At 43.2% G+C, this 15,652-nt stretch overlaps 1 protein-coding gene across 1 annotated transcript in view; it reads right to left on the bottom strand.

Moving 5' to 3' along the window:
- Nucleotides 1-301: 301 nt before the first annotated feature.
- LOC127625860 (zinc finger protein GLI2-like) overlaps nt 302-15,652 on the bottom strand; it is a 102,032-nt gene continuing 86,681 nt past the window's right edge. The window contains exons 9-14 of the mRNA XM_052101278.1: nt 15,326-15,460; nt 8,805-8,954; nt 8,472-8,636; nt 5,744-6,025; nt 3,566-3,890; nt 302-3,177 (exon numbers count right to left, since the gene is read on the bottom strand). Of these exons, the coding sequence (XP_051957238.1) occupies nt 971-3,177; nt 3,566-3,890; nt 5,744-6,025; nt 8,472-8,636; nt 8,805-8,954; nt 15,326-15,460 (3,264 nt within the window). The 3' untranslated portion in view covers nt 302-970. The remainder of the gene's footprint in view (nt 3,178-3,565; nt 3,891-5,743; nt 6,026-8,471; nt 8,637-8,804; nt 8,955-15,325; nt 15,461-15,652) is intronic.

A 15,652-nucleotide genomic window follows, 5' to 3' on the forward strand; every position in this document is an offset into this window, starting at 1 on the left:
CTTCAGATTTCCAATTGCACTGCCCCATCCTTCAGTAAAACCTTAATTATATTAAGACCAGTTCAAATAAATCTGTGCTGAAATGTGCTGCTGAAACTGTTAAGATTGGACTGAAATAATCAGGGATTTTGTTAAAAAATAGTGGAAATGTTCATTATTTGATCCCTTAAAAAGAAATCCTATTTCCAAGTCCTTCATGAAGACCAATTGTGTAGAATGAAAAACCAAACAACACTGTTGTAGAAAAAACAACAATATTGTATTTCATTAAAAATATACAAAAGATATCTACATGATCCAGCCTTGTAAAAGGAGTCTGTGTACATCGGGACAGCCTACGCATATGTTTTTTGATAATCAGTTCTGTGTTTCGCTCAGATTGAGCCCGGTTCAGACATGAGAGTCATAATCTCTTTAGTACATCTCTTTAGAGCGCTGTTATGTTCCTTTATGATCCCATTCTGGTCCTCCATAAACCAAAAAAAGCATTTTATAATACTCCATCTGTGGTATCAATAATTTGGAGCTTCTCTTATGTCTGATACAAACATGATAGAAAGTACAATAATTTACAGAATATACAAAACCTCTTCGTATCCCTTGAAGACGACAGAAATGATAAAGTCCCGTTCTGTTCTAGTGTAATGTTATTCCTCCATATGCTTGTGCACACCGAGGCACTTTTCCTGTTTTCATTTTGTCACTTCAAAGGATATATAAAAATACTGGACTGCCACTTTTCAAATTCTCTGTTTACATATGCACTGTATACACTTTTCTAAGGCAAAGTATGGCTTCTTGAACAAACAAAAGCCAACAAAAGACACTACCAAAGTCTTAACTAATACTGTACAGAATAATACACTTTTTAAAAGGATTTTAAATGTTGTTTTATACAATATTCGGTTATATTGCGTTCAAAGTCACATAGGTCTCACTCTGTCTCTTTAAATATTACTTCCTGTTTTTCCTATGACATCATATTGAGGAACTTGCTCTCCTCTGCGAGTGCAGTAAGCATGGAACTCATGTCTCCGATGGCCATGTTGCCGATTCCCGCAGCCACCGGGGGCAATGTCACGGAGTTCCTGGGTGTGGTGAGGCGGGAGGAATTCTGGGAAAAGCTGCGGAGGAGGGTGGGACTTAAAGTTCCTGATATGAGGCTGGCGTGATCGCCGTCATCCAGCATGGCGTCAAAGTCAATCTGCAGATGCTCTGCTCCATTTGAATCCACCGTGCTGGAGACCTGATTTGATTCAGGGGAGCCTAATGCAGCCATGGCTATGCTATCTGTCCCATGCTGCACTGTGTCCACCATTGCTAGACTGTTGGAATCGAACATGTGAATCTGACCAGTGTAGAACATGGTGTTGGTATCTGAGCTGTTAACACCCACATTGCCTGATTTTTTTGGTCTTGGTTCTGAGGTGTCATATGCTGGGTTACAGTTGGATTGTGGGTAACCAAGTTGCTGCGTTGCAGTTGACATTGGCCCTGTGATTTGCCGGCTGTAAGGCTTGGGTTCTGTGGGCGGTCTTGGCTGTAGATTCCCATGGTTTCTGTTCAGCATGGGATTCTGGGCTGGAATGCCATAGCCTTGCTGGTTGATGTTCAACTGGGAATAATTTTCCTGATTATTCTGAAAAGTAGCATGGTTTTGACTTGTCACTGGCTCATCTTGCACCCTGTTATTCTGTTCGCTGGCAGGCTGTGCCATCAGTGTTTTACCAGATGGGCTCGGCAAACCTACACTGAGCCCTATCATGTTTCTGTGAGACTGGAGTTGGTTGTTATTTCCACTTATGTCACTTGAAGCAGAGCCCTGATGGTACCTGTGCAGAAAGTCAGTCTGATGCAGTGATTGCCTTTGAGTTGGCCCACAGGTCATTTTCTGGGAAATAAATGCGCTATTCCTTTGCACGTGATTCTGTTGGGCAGCTTGAGTGAGGTTCTGACTCATTAGCCCAACTTGCTGGTTGGAACTGAGGTTCTGAGAAGGGCTGAGGTTTTGTTTTTGATGGATTGTGCTGATGTTTCCCTGCTTGGTCTGACAGTGAGTCGAATCCACTGTCCCTGAACTGACCTCGTTCCACTGCACTGGCATCTGGCTCTTGATGGCATTGGGGGAGCCTGGGAATGTCTGCTGAGAGCTTGGACTCATCTGACAGGAAGCTGCTGTTTGTTGCGTTACGCTATTCATGCTGCCCTCCACCAAGGCCGGCGCACTTTGGTAATGGCACTGCTGTTGCTGTGGAGAGCTGAAGCCATGGATGCCCTGCACACGGTGTGCTGTCGCTGTATGTTGGGTGGAGCCTCCATTCTGAGATGTGAGGTACTGAACAACATCATCTGGTAACATGATGGCATCATCAAGACCAGTGTTCTGATTGTCCATGTCACTTGCCAGGGTTTCCATCGCAATATTCTCTGAAATGCTAGGAGGCCGGGGTGGATACAGGTGGCAGTTTACGTTACCCTCAAGTTGATGTAGGTTGACATGTTGGCTAGAGTAGTGGTTGACATTATTCATGCTGTTGAAACGCTGCCCTTGATGGAGAGAATGGTGCTCTATGCCCACTCTTCGAATTGGGTCACTTGCCCTTCGTGTGATGTTGCCTGGTACCTCATGGGGCAAAACGCTACCATTAGCATAGCTGGTGTCACTACACCTCCTTGGAACTGTGGGTGGATGGACTGGGAACAAGGTAATTTCATGGGAGTCCCCAAACAAGGCCATGCGAGTCTTCAGGCTCATGCGGTCCATATTGGGTAGAGGGGTTGGTGGAGCACCCCCTGTGGCAGCAGCATACTTGGCTTTGAGTCTGTAGTGTTGGGCAGGAGTGAGACTGAGCAGGCTGGGGAGTCCTCCACATTGGCTGGCCTCACTGGATCTTCTGGATAGGTCTGTGGAGATGGGGTCGTAGGATCCGGCTGAGCTTATGTTGTAAATGCGACCGCCAGGTTGAGAGGTTTGGCTGGAACGACGGCTGGAATAGCAGGGGGAGATACCGGAGGAACGTCGGCTGAGAGTGTAGGCCGAGCTCACTGTGCTGGCCAGGCTGTCCCGACGCTCTACCAGCTGACTCAGAATCATAGTCTTACCAGGGCAAAGGTCACCCAGGCGTGGGCTGGAGAGCCCCGGATCACAGAGTCTGCCAGAACTTTCCAACAAAGAACCTGTGACAGAGGAAGAATTTAGAAGAGCATATAGTTCAAAATTCACAAAAAACATACATAATGAGGACATTTTGGATTTTAGGAACTTATGAAACATGACCTATCAAGCAATGAGCAAGTGGACATTTTACTGATTGCTTGGTTGCTATTTTTGCAGTATTATGCTGTGTAACCCCGCCCTCTGTGAAATCTCATTGGTCTACAATTCAGCTACACAAATTACTACATCAAACATCAAATTTGTTCTTCTTGGCTGTGATGGCTTCTTGAGCAGTTTTGCATTCAGTGCTGACAAACAAATTGCTTGTCGTTGTACTCTCAGGACACAGCATGACAGCGGCAGTGGTACATGAAGAATAATCATGGATTTGTTTGTTTAGTAACTCACTGGTACTGATGGGTGGTAGTTTGGTGCTGGGGGCAGGAGGAGCTGGGTTTGCCCAGAAGCACGAGTCCCTCACTGACTTTAGCTTTTCCTGCTTCAAGTGTGTGAGTTTGTGTGCAGAGCTGGCATTCTTGTGACGGTGGAGGCCCAACAATCCCGTGGAGACGGTAGAGTCCATGAGGGGCATGTCGTCCAGGGCGCTCAGATCTCCCATGCTGCCCCCGCTAAGTCCCATCAGCTCTACTCCACCATCATGGTAGCTGGCACTGCCAAGTGGTGATGGCTTGCTGCTACATGATGACTGACCACCAGGGCTGGACTGATACATCTGAGAGAGACCAACGGGAGTACAAGTTTGGTTACCCAATAAATGCCACCCAAAATATTACTCAACGGAGAGAATGAGCCAACAGAAGCAGAATTCAGGCACAGCGACATGCAGGCAGCCCTTATAATCACTTCGTGGATTGTAATTGTAAATAATGAGCATACTGAGTGGGGATAAGCATACTGAGCCTTCTTAACACACACTCAACGTTTATATCCTTCCCCTCGTGATCATCTCAGAAATCTAGGTTAAATGCCTGACTAATCATTATTTCCTACGGCAACATCTTTGTGCATTATGCATGTGTTCTGGCGTATATACACAAAGGGGAAATCTCTCAACATAAAATAAGGTATGCTACGTCATTTTATTTATGTAATTTGAAGGTGCATCCAACGAATGCGACAAATGTATTCTGTCCCCATGTGAACCGGGAAGTCGCTCTTGATCACAACTTGATCTCTGGCACTATTTGTTCAGGACACAAAAATAGTCCCACTGATATAATATTAATTCACAAATGGCTTTTATCCTGGAGTGCCAGGGGCGGGCGGTGGGTGGGTGGGGGGGGGCTGCATTAGATCTCTAATGTGGGTGATTGGATTGGATTGTTGGGAAATTCCATGGGAAATTAGAGCCCCTCTGCATGTCAAAATATCGCAAGCAATTACGAAATATACTATAGGGGGTACACATTTTTTATGCGGCCATACCATATTCTATTTAACACCCAAGCTGGCAGCTAAAAAGCTAGCAGTTTGCAAAACAGTGCAAAGCTATACAATGTCCTGAATTTGATTTTGCAGGTGAGGGAGCTTTTATAATACAAACTCTGCACACAGAAATAAATAAAACAACAAATGCATAAAAAGAGAAGATAGCAGACTTATTTACAGCATGTGGTTGAAAGAGAATCATGACATGCTTTTTCATGCATTGCAATCACTTTACCATGCATGCACGGGCAGTTGACATGACATGTAATTTTAACGTCCAAAAAGAAAAATTATTAATATTTTATAATTGCCATTATTTGGCTGGATAGCATATGGAGTGACTCGATTTCTAAATAGACGATCTGTTGGGGAGCCTATTAAATGTTGCTAATCAGGACCCCAACAGGAAGTTAATAAGTTATTTTCAAGCTAGCAAGTAAAGAGGGAGAGTTTTACCTGCTACGGTTAGTTAAATTTGTAATGTTTATGTGGAACTACATCCATGGTCATTTCCCATATACAAATACATACATTTTAAGCAAAAATATTGCTTAAAAAAATGTCGATGTCTTTGTATTTCAGCTACCCATTGCATTGAAAATAACCGTGGAAACAGCTATGAAGACATCAGTACATGATTTCCGTGCTCACCTCAATAACGTCTGTCCTTACGAAAAATGTACGCAAGAGAAAAGGAAAAGATAGCAGGAAGCACATGTATAGTGAGCAGAAAACTGAGGTCCGATACAGTGGCATGCTTTGTTAGTTTCAGTTACCATAACCTCTGATGGACAAAAAACATTTGAATGTATATTTAATGAGCAATAAATAATATATCTGATACAGGGCTGTAACCACAATAGACATTGAGGGGGACATGTCCACCCCAATATTCTTAAGAGTTGTCTACTGATATGGGATTTTTCCGAGGTTGATTATTAATTTATTACAATTGGTCCCAACCAATCCTGAATAAGTGGTTACATCCTTGATTTGAGAGTACATATTATAGCCTTACATACTTATAGCAATTATAGAATTGCATTATGAGCTGTGGTCTGACACATTTCAGAATACAACATCATACGAACTCAAGCATGAGTAACTAGACTTAACTACTTTTCAATGGAATCTTACCATAGACTTCTCAGTCTTTATTGACTTGACCTGCAGATAGTCCTCCACGCCTCTAGTTGTGCTGTTGGCTTCGAGTTTCTCCTCCACCGTCTGGACAGACAGCTTGGTTCCCGACTCGTAATCGACATTTTCCTTGGGCTGGTGAGGTCGTGATGGCAGCTCGCCACGCTGTTTCTTGGTGACGTGCGCCTCGGGCCCGTGGACGGTTTTGACGTGTTTCCGTAGCGAGCTGGGATCGGTGTAGCGCTTCGTACAGCCGGGAATCTTACACACATAGGGTTTCTGCGGAGATAAATATCTCTCGGTTTCACATGACCCTTTAACAGTCAAATGTATGACTTTGAATTAAGAGTTTTATCTCTTCCTGTTAAGTCAGATTATCTTCAAATGGAGCTTTAGACGAATACACAATTAGATGAATAAATTACAGAGTACGTGTCGGTGACATACTGATGGTGCGAATGCTAAGTGTCTGTGATGCATTGCTGTTTACAAATAAAGTTGCGACAAAATGATCTTTCTCTCTCAGTTAGCTCGTGATGGATCAGCCAAGAATGGAAATGGCACCAGGCTTCATTTTCTATGTGCAATCTGCAGGTGGTCTCTCTCTCCATTGGGGATGCGCTTGATTCTCACTAATGTATCGTGGGTTGCCGTACTCATTAGCTTCCCAGCTCATTATTCACACACACACTTAAAGTGTACACACTTGTGTGCAAAGCTTGTTAATGGGACAGCGTTGGGCGTCCAGGAGCAATCACAACACATGATGAGGGAGTATGCAAACAGACCCAATTTTGGCCTAAATTTGTAACCGTATGCTGAAAATGGCACATTTACATAGCATTAGGCAGTTAGCAGTTCCTTAAGCAACGGTGAAGCAGATTATCTGATCGTCCATATGAAGAATCGCTACAGGTGCGGCACGAGCACGAAACTCCCACGTGAAGTGACGTTAACTAATCTAATTGTGTTGACTTCTCTTAGTTCAGGGTATAAAAGAATATTTCACCTAAAGAGGACAATTCTGCAGTCCTCTAGTCACCCCATCACCTGTCTGCACCAGATGCGACCGATGTCGTGTTGAAGCAAACATTTTAAAAATGTGACGTGCAAAAACAGACATCAGAAATCGAACGGGGTGTCCGTAAACTGACGGAGTGGCGCGATGGTCGCATCAAGTGTAGATAGCACCATCAATTACAATGGGAGTGTGGCAGGGTGGAGGGCGGTGTCCGGGTCGTGATCCTACACACCCGGTCTCGTATTAGGCTAATTATGCCTCCGTGAGGTTTAAAGGCTGACTGCAGAGGGCCGTGCGGGAGAGAGAGATCATTAGCGGACATGTGCGTCATGTGTGTTTATGTTGTCTTTTAAGTTTATCATTAAAACTATTTATATTGAAAAGTCGGTTCTCGCCTCCTCCTTGCCCATTGATACCTTTACACTGGTGCCGAAACCCGGGAAAGAAGGAGGAGGGATGCGCCGTTGTAGAGTTCTCGCCACTACCGTCCACCCCAACGGAGCAGCCACGGCCATCTGCCAGGGGACGAGGAGCCCAGCCGCCTGAACGAGGACGATGGCCGCCGACCACGAGGGGAGATGGAGCGGTGGAGCAGTCAGGGCCGCTGCCAGGGGCGCAGGAGTCGCCTACCGGCTGCTGAAACACGGCAGGGTTTAAGACCGCCGACCGCGAGCGGGGAGGGGCTCACTGGTGACCGCCTGGAGCGAGAGGACCGCTGCCAGGGGCGGGGGAGACCCCTTCTGTTCCCCAAGAACGCGGCGGGGTGTTCCGTCCGCCAGGGGCTGGAGGACTGCCTCGGATCCGCCCGGAGAGGCGCGGCTGTCGTCCGATAAAGGGTGGAGTAGTGGCCGAGGAACAAGCTGCGGCGTATCGGAGAACTAGCGAGTAAGAGTTTTTTTTTTTTCATCTCTCTGTCTCCTCTCTCTCTCTCACTGTCGCTCTGCGTTGGCCTTTATCCTCTTTTAAATTTGACAGTTTTTTGGGGGGTACTACACTGTTACAGGAAGTACCCCCCATTTTTATTATTTCTGTTTCCCTCCCCTTAGAGATCGTTAGCGGACATGTCCGTCATGTGTGTTTATGTTGTCTTTTAAGTTTATCATTAAAACTATTTATATTGAAAAGCCGGTTCTCGCCTCCTCCTTTCCATTGATACCTTTACAGGGAGCGATTTGCTTTTCACCTCATTCGGTAAAATGCCTTATCAGCTAATTACAACTTTTTGGGGGGTTTGGGTCAAAGCTATCATACGTATGGTATCAGAAGACTTGGAATATAGGGCATGATTCATATGAACTCATTTTATTGTCCTTTTCGAAGCTCGACAGCCCGTAATCACCATTTACTTTTGACGTATTGATGAATAGCAAACATTCTGCTCGATAACTCCTTATGTGGTCCACAGCAATAGAAAATCATGCATGTGTCAAGTAACTTGTCATTTAACGATCAATTGTGGTAGTACCGCCGCTCCCTATACGCATACTACGCAGTCTACGTAGGGCACCAACTCCCTAGGAGGGCACCAGAAACTCCACTGGCTGCCCTTACTCGCACGTTATAAGTTATTTAAGGACCCGAAAGCAGTTGTGGAACACAGACGCTCGCTTCACGCTCAGATCACACATACATTGGGCCTTAAAGTGCATTTGCAATCATGTAAATACCTACAGGTGACACATACAGGTGAGTTTGATTCTTTACCTCATTGGAGTGTGTGCGGTTCTGGTGTTTGGCTCGATCCGAGGCGTTTGAGAAGGCCTTGTTGCATCCCTCATGTTCGCACACGTAGGGTTTCTCTCCGGTGTGTGAACGCAAGTGTGTCTTCAGATTCTCCAGACGTGAGTATGCTTTAGAGCAGCCCTCAAACTGAAATGCATTCACACAATCATAAACCTCAGATAGAATAAACTAGAGTTTGGCCAGTGCAAACAATCTCTGGCATTATTCATTTTCAAACTCCATTCAGCAGGATCAAAGCGAAGAAGTAAGTGTGTTTGTGTGTGTGTATAGTTGTGTTTAGCATGCTCAACTCACAGTGCATTTGTGCGGTTTCTCCCCCGTGTGTCTGCGCATGTGCACCACCAGCATATACTGCGCTTTAAACGGCTTCTGTTCACGCGAGCACTCGTCCCAGCGGCACACGAACTCCTTCTTCTCCCCGTGGATGTGTTCGTTATTGATGTGCTGAGAACACACAAACACAACAGTGTTCATTTCATTCTGCTAACGTGTCTTTAGACGTCTCAGCAGTGACCTGCCTTTGTAATGTCAGCAGCGTGTTTAAACTGTAATTGGTCATGCCATTTTCACGTGTCACGGTAAAAACACGGCACAGTTGCCGTCATTTGGATGCAAGGCCGCATTTGTCAAGTGCTTAAGAAAATAAAGCAATTTTAGCTTCTGAGGAGCCCATTTGCCTACACGGCGGTGGAAGAGCAACACTATCCATCACATCCGTTTGCGTTCTTGCCGTCTGTCAGATGAGAATAAGACGATGTGATGGTGCGTGATTGTGAAAGAGTGTGTGTTTTTAAAACTGTCTCTGTTGATAGACAAGAACTCTTAGATCTGAGAGGCACAAATCTGGATTTTTCTGTGTGCTTAAGAGCCGTTTTCACTTGTGCTGTTTAAGAGATTGATGGAAATATTTAAAGTGGCCCAGAAAGTATTTGAACACTTCAATCACAATTAAAAATGTTTGAGAGTATTGCGTTAGATAACAAAAAAATCTGAATAAGTGTCTTTTTTTTCCCCAATCAAGGTAACGCACATTTTTCGAGCAAAACATTCCACAAAAAGCAACGGTATATGATAGTTATAATGTTGTCCATAATGATAGTTTTCAGATTTCTGTTCCAATAAAAAAAAAAAAAAAAGAAAAAAAAGAAAAACGGAAAACTATCATGTACACAACCGATTCATTTTAGCATCATTTGAATGAACCAGTTTAAAGAAAAATGATTCAGAGATTAATTTGAATCATCACTCAAACAATATTATGTTCTACTTGTAGTAAAATGAATATTTAGGGAAATAACACACAAAGTTTAACTTTGACAATTCACAAACGCTATGTAAATCAGTTTGACTAAATTAAAAAGCATTGGTTCAAAACAATAATTAATTTGTGAATCAAACCACATGCACACACACACACTCTCTCTCTCACACACAAACATACACACACACTCTCACAAAAACACACACACACACACACACTCTCACACAAACACACACACACTCTCACAAAAACACACACACACACTCTCTCTCACACACACACATACATGCTCTCACACAAACACACACACACACACTCTCTCTCTCACACACAAACATACACACACACTCTCACAAAAACACACACACACACTCTCTCACACAAACACACACACACTCTCACAAAAACACACACACACACTCTCTCTCACACACACACATATATGCTCTCACACAAACACACACACACACACTCTCTCTCACACACACACACACACATGCTCTCACACAAACACACACTCACACAAACACACACACACACTCTCTTACACAAACACAGACACACACACACTCTCTCTCACACACACACACACACATGCTCTCACACAAACACACACACTCTCACACACACAAACACAGACACACACACTCTCACACAACACACACTCACACATACACACTCTCTTACAGACACACTCTCACACAAACACACACACTCTCACACAAACACACATAAACACACACACTCTCTCACACAGACACACACACACACACACACACACACACACACACACTCACACAAACACACATAAACACACACACACTCTCTCACACAGACACACACACACTCTCACACAAACACACATAAACAAACACACACACACACACACAAACACACATAAACACACACACACACACACACACTCTCTCACACATGTTGTGTTTCCATGTTTTATGGGGACTTTCCATAGACATAATGGTTTTTATACTGTACAAACTTTATATTCTATCCCCTAAACCTAACCCTACCCCTAAACCTAACCCTCACAGAAAACTTTCTGCATTTTTACATTTTCAAAAACATAATTTAGTATGATTTATAAGCTGTTTTCCTCATGGGGACCGACAAAATGTCCCCACAAGGTCAAAAATTTCAGGTTTTACTATCCTTATGGGGACATTTGGTCCCCACAAAGTAATAAATACACACTCACACAAACACACACACACACACACACACACACACACACACACACACACTCAAAATAGCTGTAGTCCTGGAAACAATCCACACACACAATTACTCTACAATGAGTGTCATTATAGTCACATCTGTAGACTGTTCATCACACTGAACTGCTCGTGTAGACCGCTGATCACACACACACACACACACACAAACACACAAAGGGGTGGCTTTGTTCCTCTGTAAGCTTATAATGATGTATTATCAGTTGTAAAAACAAACGATCAGGAGTGTCATTCAATGAAAATCCCATTTAACACTCAAGACTGACGAACAACGAGTGAGAGTGAATAACAGAGACCCACAGCTGCATGTGTATGATAGTCTCTCTCTCTCTCTCTGCTTCACTAGTCAGGTGGAATGCCACACAGGACAAATGCATGATGGGATAGATCAACCCACCACATCAAACCGTCAAACAGATAGGCCTCAAATTTTAAGCCTGGACTAAAGATATACTGTATACAAAAATAACGTATACAGTAATATTAATAATTAAATATAAATTATTTTAAAAATAATTTAAAATAAATATTAAATAAAAATGTATGACATTAGTCAATACAATACAACAATACAATCAAACAATACAATACAAATAATAAATTAATAACAAATTAAAAATAAAATATTTCTATCAATAACATCAGGTAAAACAGGCCTCCAATTTCAAGCATGCACTATGGATATATATATATATATATACACCGATCAGCAACAACATTAAAACCACTAACAGGTGGAGAGAATATCATCGATGATCTCGTCACAATGGCACCTGTCAAGGGGTGGGATATATTAGGCAGCAAGTGAACAGTCAGTTCTTGAATTTTATGAGTTGGAAACAGGAAAATTGGGCAAGCATAAGGATCTGAGGGACTTGTGACGAGCCAAATTGTGACGGCTAGACGACTGGGTCAGAGCATCTCTAAAACGGCAGGTCTTGAGGCGTGTTCCCATTATACAGTGGTTAGTACCTACCAAAAGTGGTCCAAGGAAGGACAACCTGTGAACCGGCAACAGGTTCATGGGCGCCCAAGGCTCACTGATGCGCAAGGGGAGTAAAGGCTAGCCCGTCGTGTCCGATCCCACAGAAGAGCTACTGTAGCACAAATAGCTGAAAAACTTACTTCTGGCCATGATAGAAAGGTGTCAGAACACACAGGGCATCGCAGCTTGCTGTATATGGGGTTGCGTGCCCAGGCTAACCCCTGTTCACTGCCGAAAGCGCCTACAATGGGCAGGTGAGCGTCAGAACTGGACCATGGAGCAATGGAAGATGGTGGACTGGTCTGATGAATCATGTTCTTTTAGATCATGTGGACGGCCGGTAGGGAAGAGATGACAGCAGGATGCACTATGGGAAGAAGGCAGGCCAGCGGAGTCAGTGTGATGATCTGGGCGATGTTCTGCTGGGACACCTTGGGTCGACCCTACCTAAACATCGTTGCAGACCAGGTATACCCCTTCAAGGCAACGGTATTCCCTGATGGCGGTGGCCTCTTTCAGCAGGATAATGCGCCCTGTCACACTGCAAGAATTGTTCAGGAATGGTTTGAGGAACATGATGAAGAGTTCAAAGTGTTGCCCTGGCCTCCAAATTCCCCAGATCTCAATCCGATTGAGCATCTATGAGATGTGCTGGACCGACATGTCTGATCCATGGAGGCCCCACCTACCAACTTACAGGACTTAAAGGATCTGCTGCTAATGTCTTAGCGCCAGATACCACAGCACACCTTGAGAGGTTTGCGGAGTCCATACCTCGACAGGTCAGAGCTGTTTTAGAAGGACAAGGGGACCTACACGATCAAATAATGAATGATTACATGTCTTTAATGTGTATTTTTCCATATCTATTTTCCTGGATTGTTAATCTTTGGTATTGAAAATTTGCTCAGTTCCACATGAACAATTCAGATCATCTGGATGCTGTGCCCTTCGGGTCACAGGTCAAGCCTTTATGGAGAAGTCAAAGGTCGTGACCGCTCGGCTGTCCAGGTCAAAACTGAGTCGGTATATTTAGGTTTAGTAGTCTCAGTCTCAGATGACATGCCTGCAGACTGTTCATCAACCATCTGATGCATGCAGTACACAAAAAATGTACTTTCTCAAAACATGCTCCAATCTGATTGGTTGATTTTATGCCATTTCTACTGTAGAAGTCAGGGTGATATCAGTCCAACCATGTTGTTGTGCATTGAAAGCTTTTGACAAAGAACTTGTCACTAGGTTTGGTAAATCTTTGAAAGATATTCAGGAGTTTTGTTCAAGACACTTAACAACAAGTGAACTAAATATGCATATTCAGCCATTCTGCTCATATCCAATTTAAAATATACCTGCACCTCAACATCACTTAAAAATGCTAACTGTTGTCGGTCACTATACATGTCAATCTAAAGAGGCGATTCTTGGCCAGAATAACCTGCAAACTGGACCAGACTTTGGGATCTATTTTCGTGAGTGCACAATGTGCAGCACAAACCGCTACAACTGTGCGCAACATCCTAACCAATTTTCGCGAGAGTGCTAATTCTAAGTGCAATTTTTAATGCCAGCGGAAAGCACAAATGGCCATGGGTGGGAGTGTTTGCACCACTGTGGATGTATTGCATGTTAATGAAGTGGCACAAACAGCAGTTTGCTATTTTCCTAAGAATTTGGTCATCGCGCTAAGACGTTTCAATACCACCTCGTAACTCAGCGCAAAGTCTAAAATCAATTCCTGCATTTGCAGTTTGGAGATTCCACCAGCAGGTGGTAATAAGCTGAATGCCCAAACTCTAAAAACATAGTGGAACATCAAATTAAGTCCCTGACAATCACTGTCATGGCTGTTTTGAGAAGAACAAATTATAATTATGAGATTGTTTTAAAGTATCTAAAGTTTATGGCTTATTTTTCAATTATTAGCATTATGTTTATATGTACAATTGTATTTATGATTTTGTTTTTCAATGCTGTGGCAAAAGGGGCCGGTGGAAGAAGTTGGATAGAGTAAAATGTTTGGATTTGGTATGATTTTGTTTTTAACACTTTGCTAATTTGATTTGGATATTTGGTTAAATTTGTTCATGTTTCAATAATTGAATATGTTTTTTCAAAATCGATCGGTAAAAGTGAAGTACGTTCCGATACAATCACTGTTAATACTAGCCATGATTTGTGTGTCAGTAGATAAAAATAATTAATAATACTTGCATTCTCTATAATTTAAAGGAGCATATATCCAAATTCTGACGAGAATCGCATATTCCATTTATATAAATAGAGCGTTTGTCAAATGATAAATGGTCTGCACTTATATAGTGCCTTTTTAACCTTAGCGGTATTGAAAGCGCTTTACACTGTAACTCATTCACACACACACACACACACACACACACACACACACACACACACACACACACACACACCAATGACGACAGAGCTGCTATGCAAGGTGCTAGCCTGCCATTGGGAGCAACTTGGGGTTCAGTGTCTTGCCCAAGGACACTTCGGCATGTGGAGTCGTGTGTGTTGCGTGCATGATTTTACCAAACAAACTTGTGCCTCTACTTAGTGCATGCTTGGACGAAAATACCAAAACTTCATGACCATGCCCATTGACTTTGCACTTATGACTTCAAAAATTGCCTTGCGCGTTACGCTTGTACTCTTGTACACTTAAAACAGTGCCATTAATGTTGATAGCCAACACTCTAGTCCAGTTTCCCGAACATTGTCTGCAATTGGACCACCAAACAGATAGTGCCGCACCACAGACGACAAACGATATGGTTGATTGGCATCAGCATTTCTAGCTTTTATGTTTATAAAGTAGTCACACTGCAAAACACACACTCGGTACGTTTACATGCGCAGTTATAATGGAGTTACAGCGGGTTTTGTGTAGACGAGCTACCGTCTTCATCTCTCTGTCCAAGTATACAGTACATGACACAATGTGTAGGCGAATATATATATTTAAATACATGTTGCGTAATCACCACAGTCTTTCAGAGCAAGTGCACAACACCGAGGCCGATTGTGTATGTGTGTACACGCTGGGTGAAGCCGAGCTACAATCACATAATCTAGGTCTGTTAGTCAAACATCACAAAAAAAGATTCGATTTCAGGTTTAGATGACATTTTAAAAAGACGAATTGTTGCTGCAGTCCGAATTAAATTGAACTGTAAAATTGCATGTAACTGTACTGAGCGCTGGTGTTTAGATCATCTGAAACCATCACCTGTGTTTTACCCCCATCCAGCTTCTGTTAGGAGGTCCCATAACTGTCCTGTTACCTCTCACACACACTTACATGCACCAGCTGCTCTTGTGTGTCGTACTCTTTGCTGCAGCCCTCCCAGTGGCAGTTTGTCTCGTACACAACCTCTGCTTCCTGTTTGCAGTCGTCCAGGTCTTCCTTCAGGTCCAGTGCACCGCCCAGATGATCCTGATGGTAAACAGCAGCGTTACAGCATAAACACTTTTCAGCGTTCGTTAACAGAATGAATAGCTTGTTAATAAAATGAACAGACCCAAACGCATCTATTATTTATTTTCCAAAATACATAAAAAATGAGTCATAAAGACAACGACTGAAAATACCTCTTTTATTATGTTTGACATTTTCTGGGGCGTGTCA

The sequence above is a fragment of the Xyrauchen texanus genome, chromosome 32, assembly GCF_025860055.1.
Source record: "Xyrauchen texanus isolate HMW12.3.18 chromosome 32, RBS_HiC_50CHRs, whole genome shotgun sequence".
Taxonomy (NCBI): domain Eukaryota; kingdom Metazoa; phylum Chordata; class Actinopteri; order Cypriniformes; family Catostomidae; genus Xyrauchen; species Xyrauchen texanus.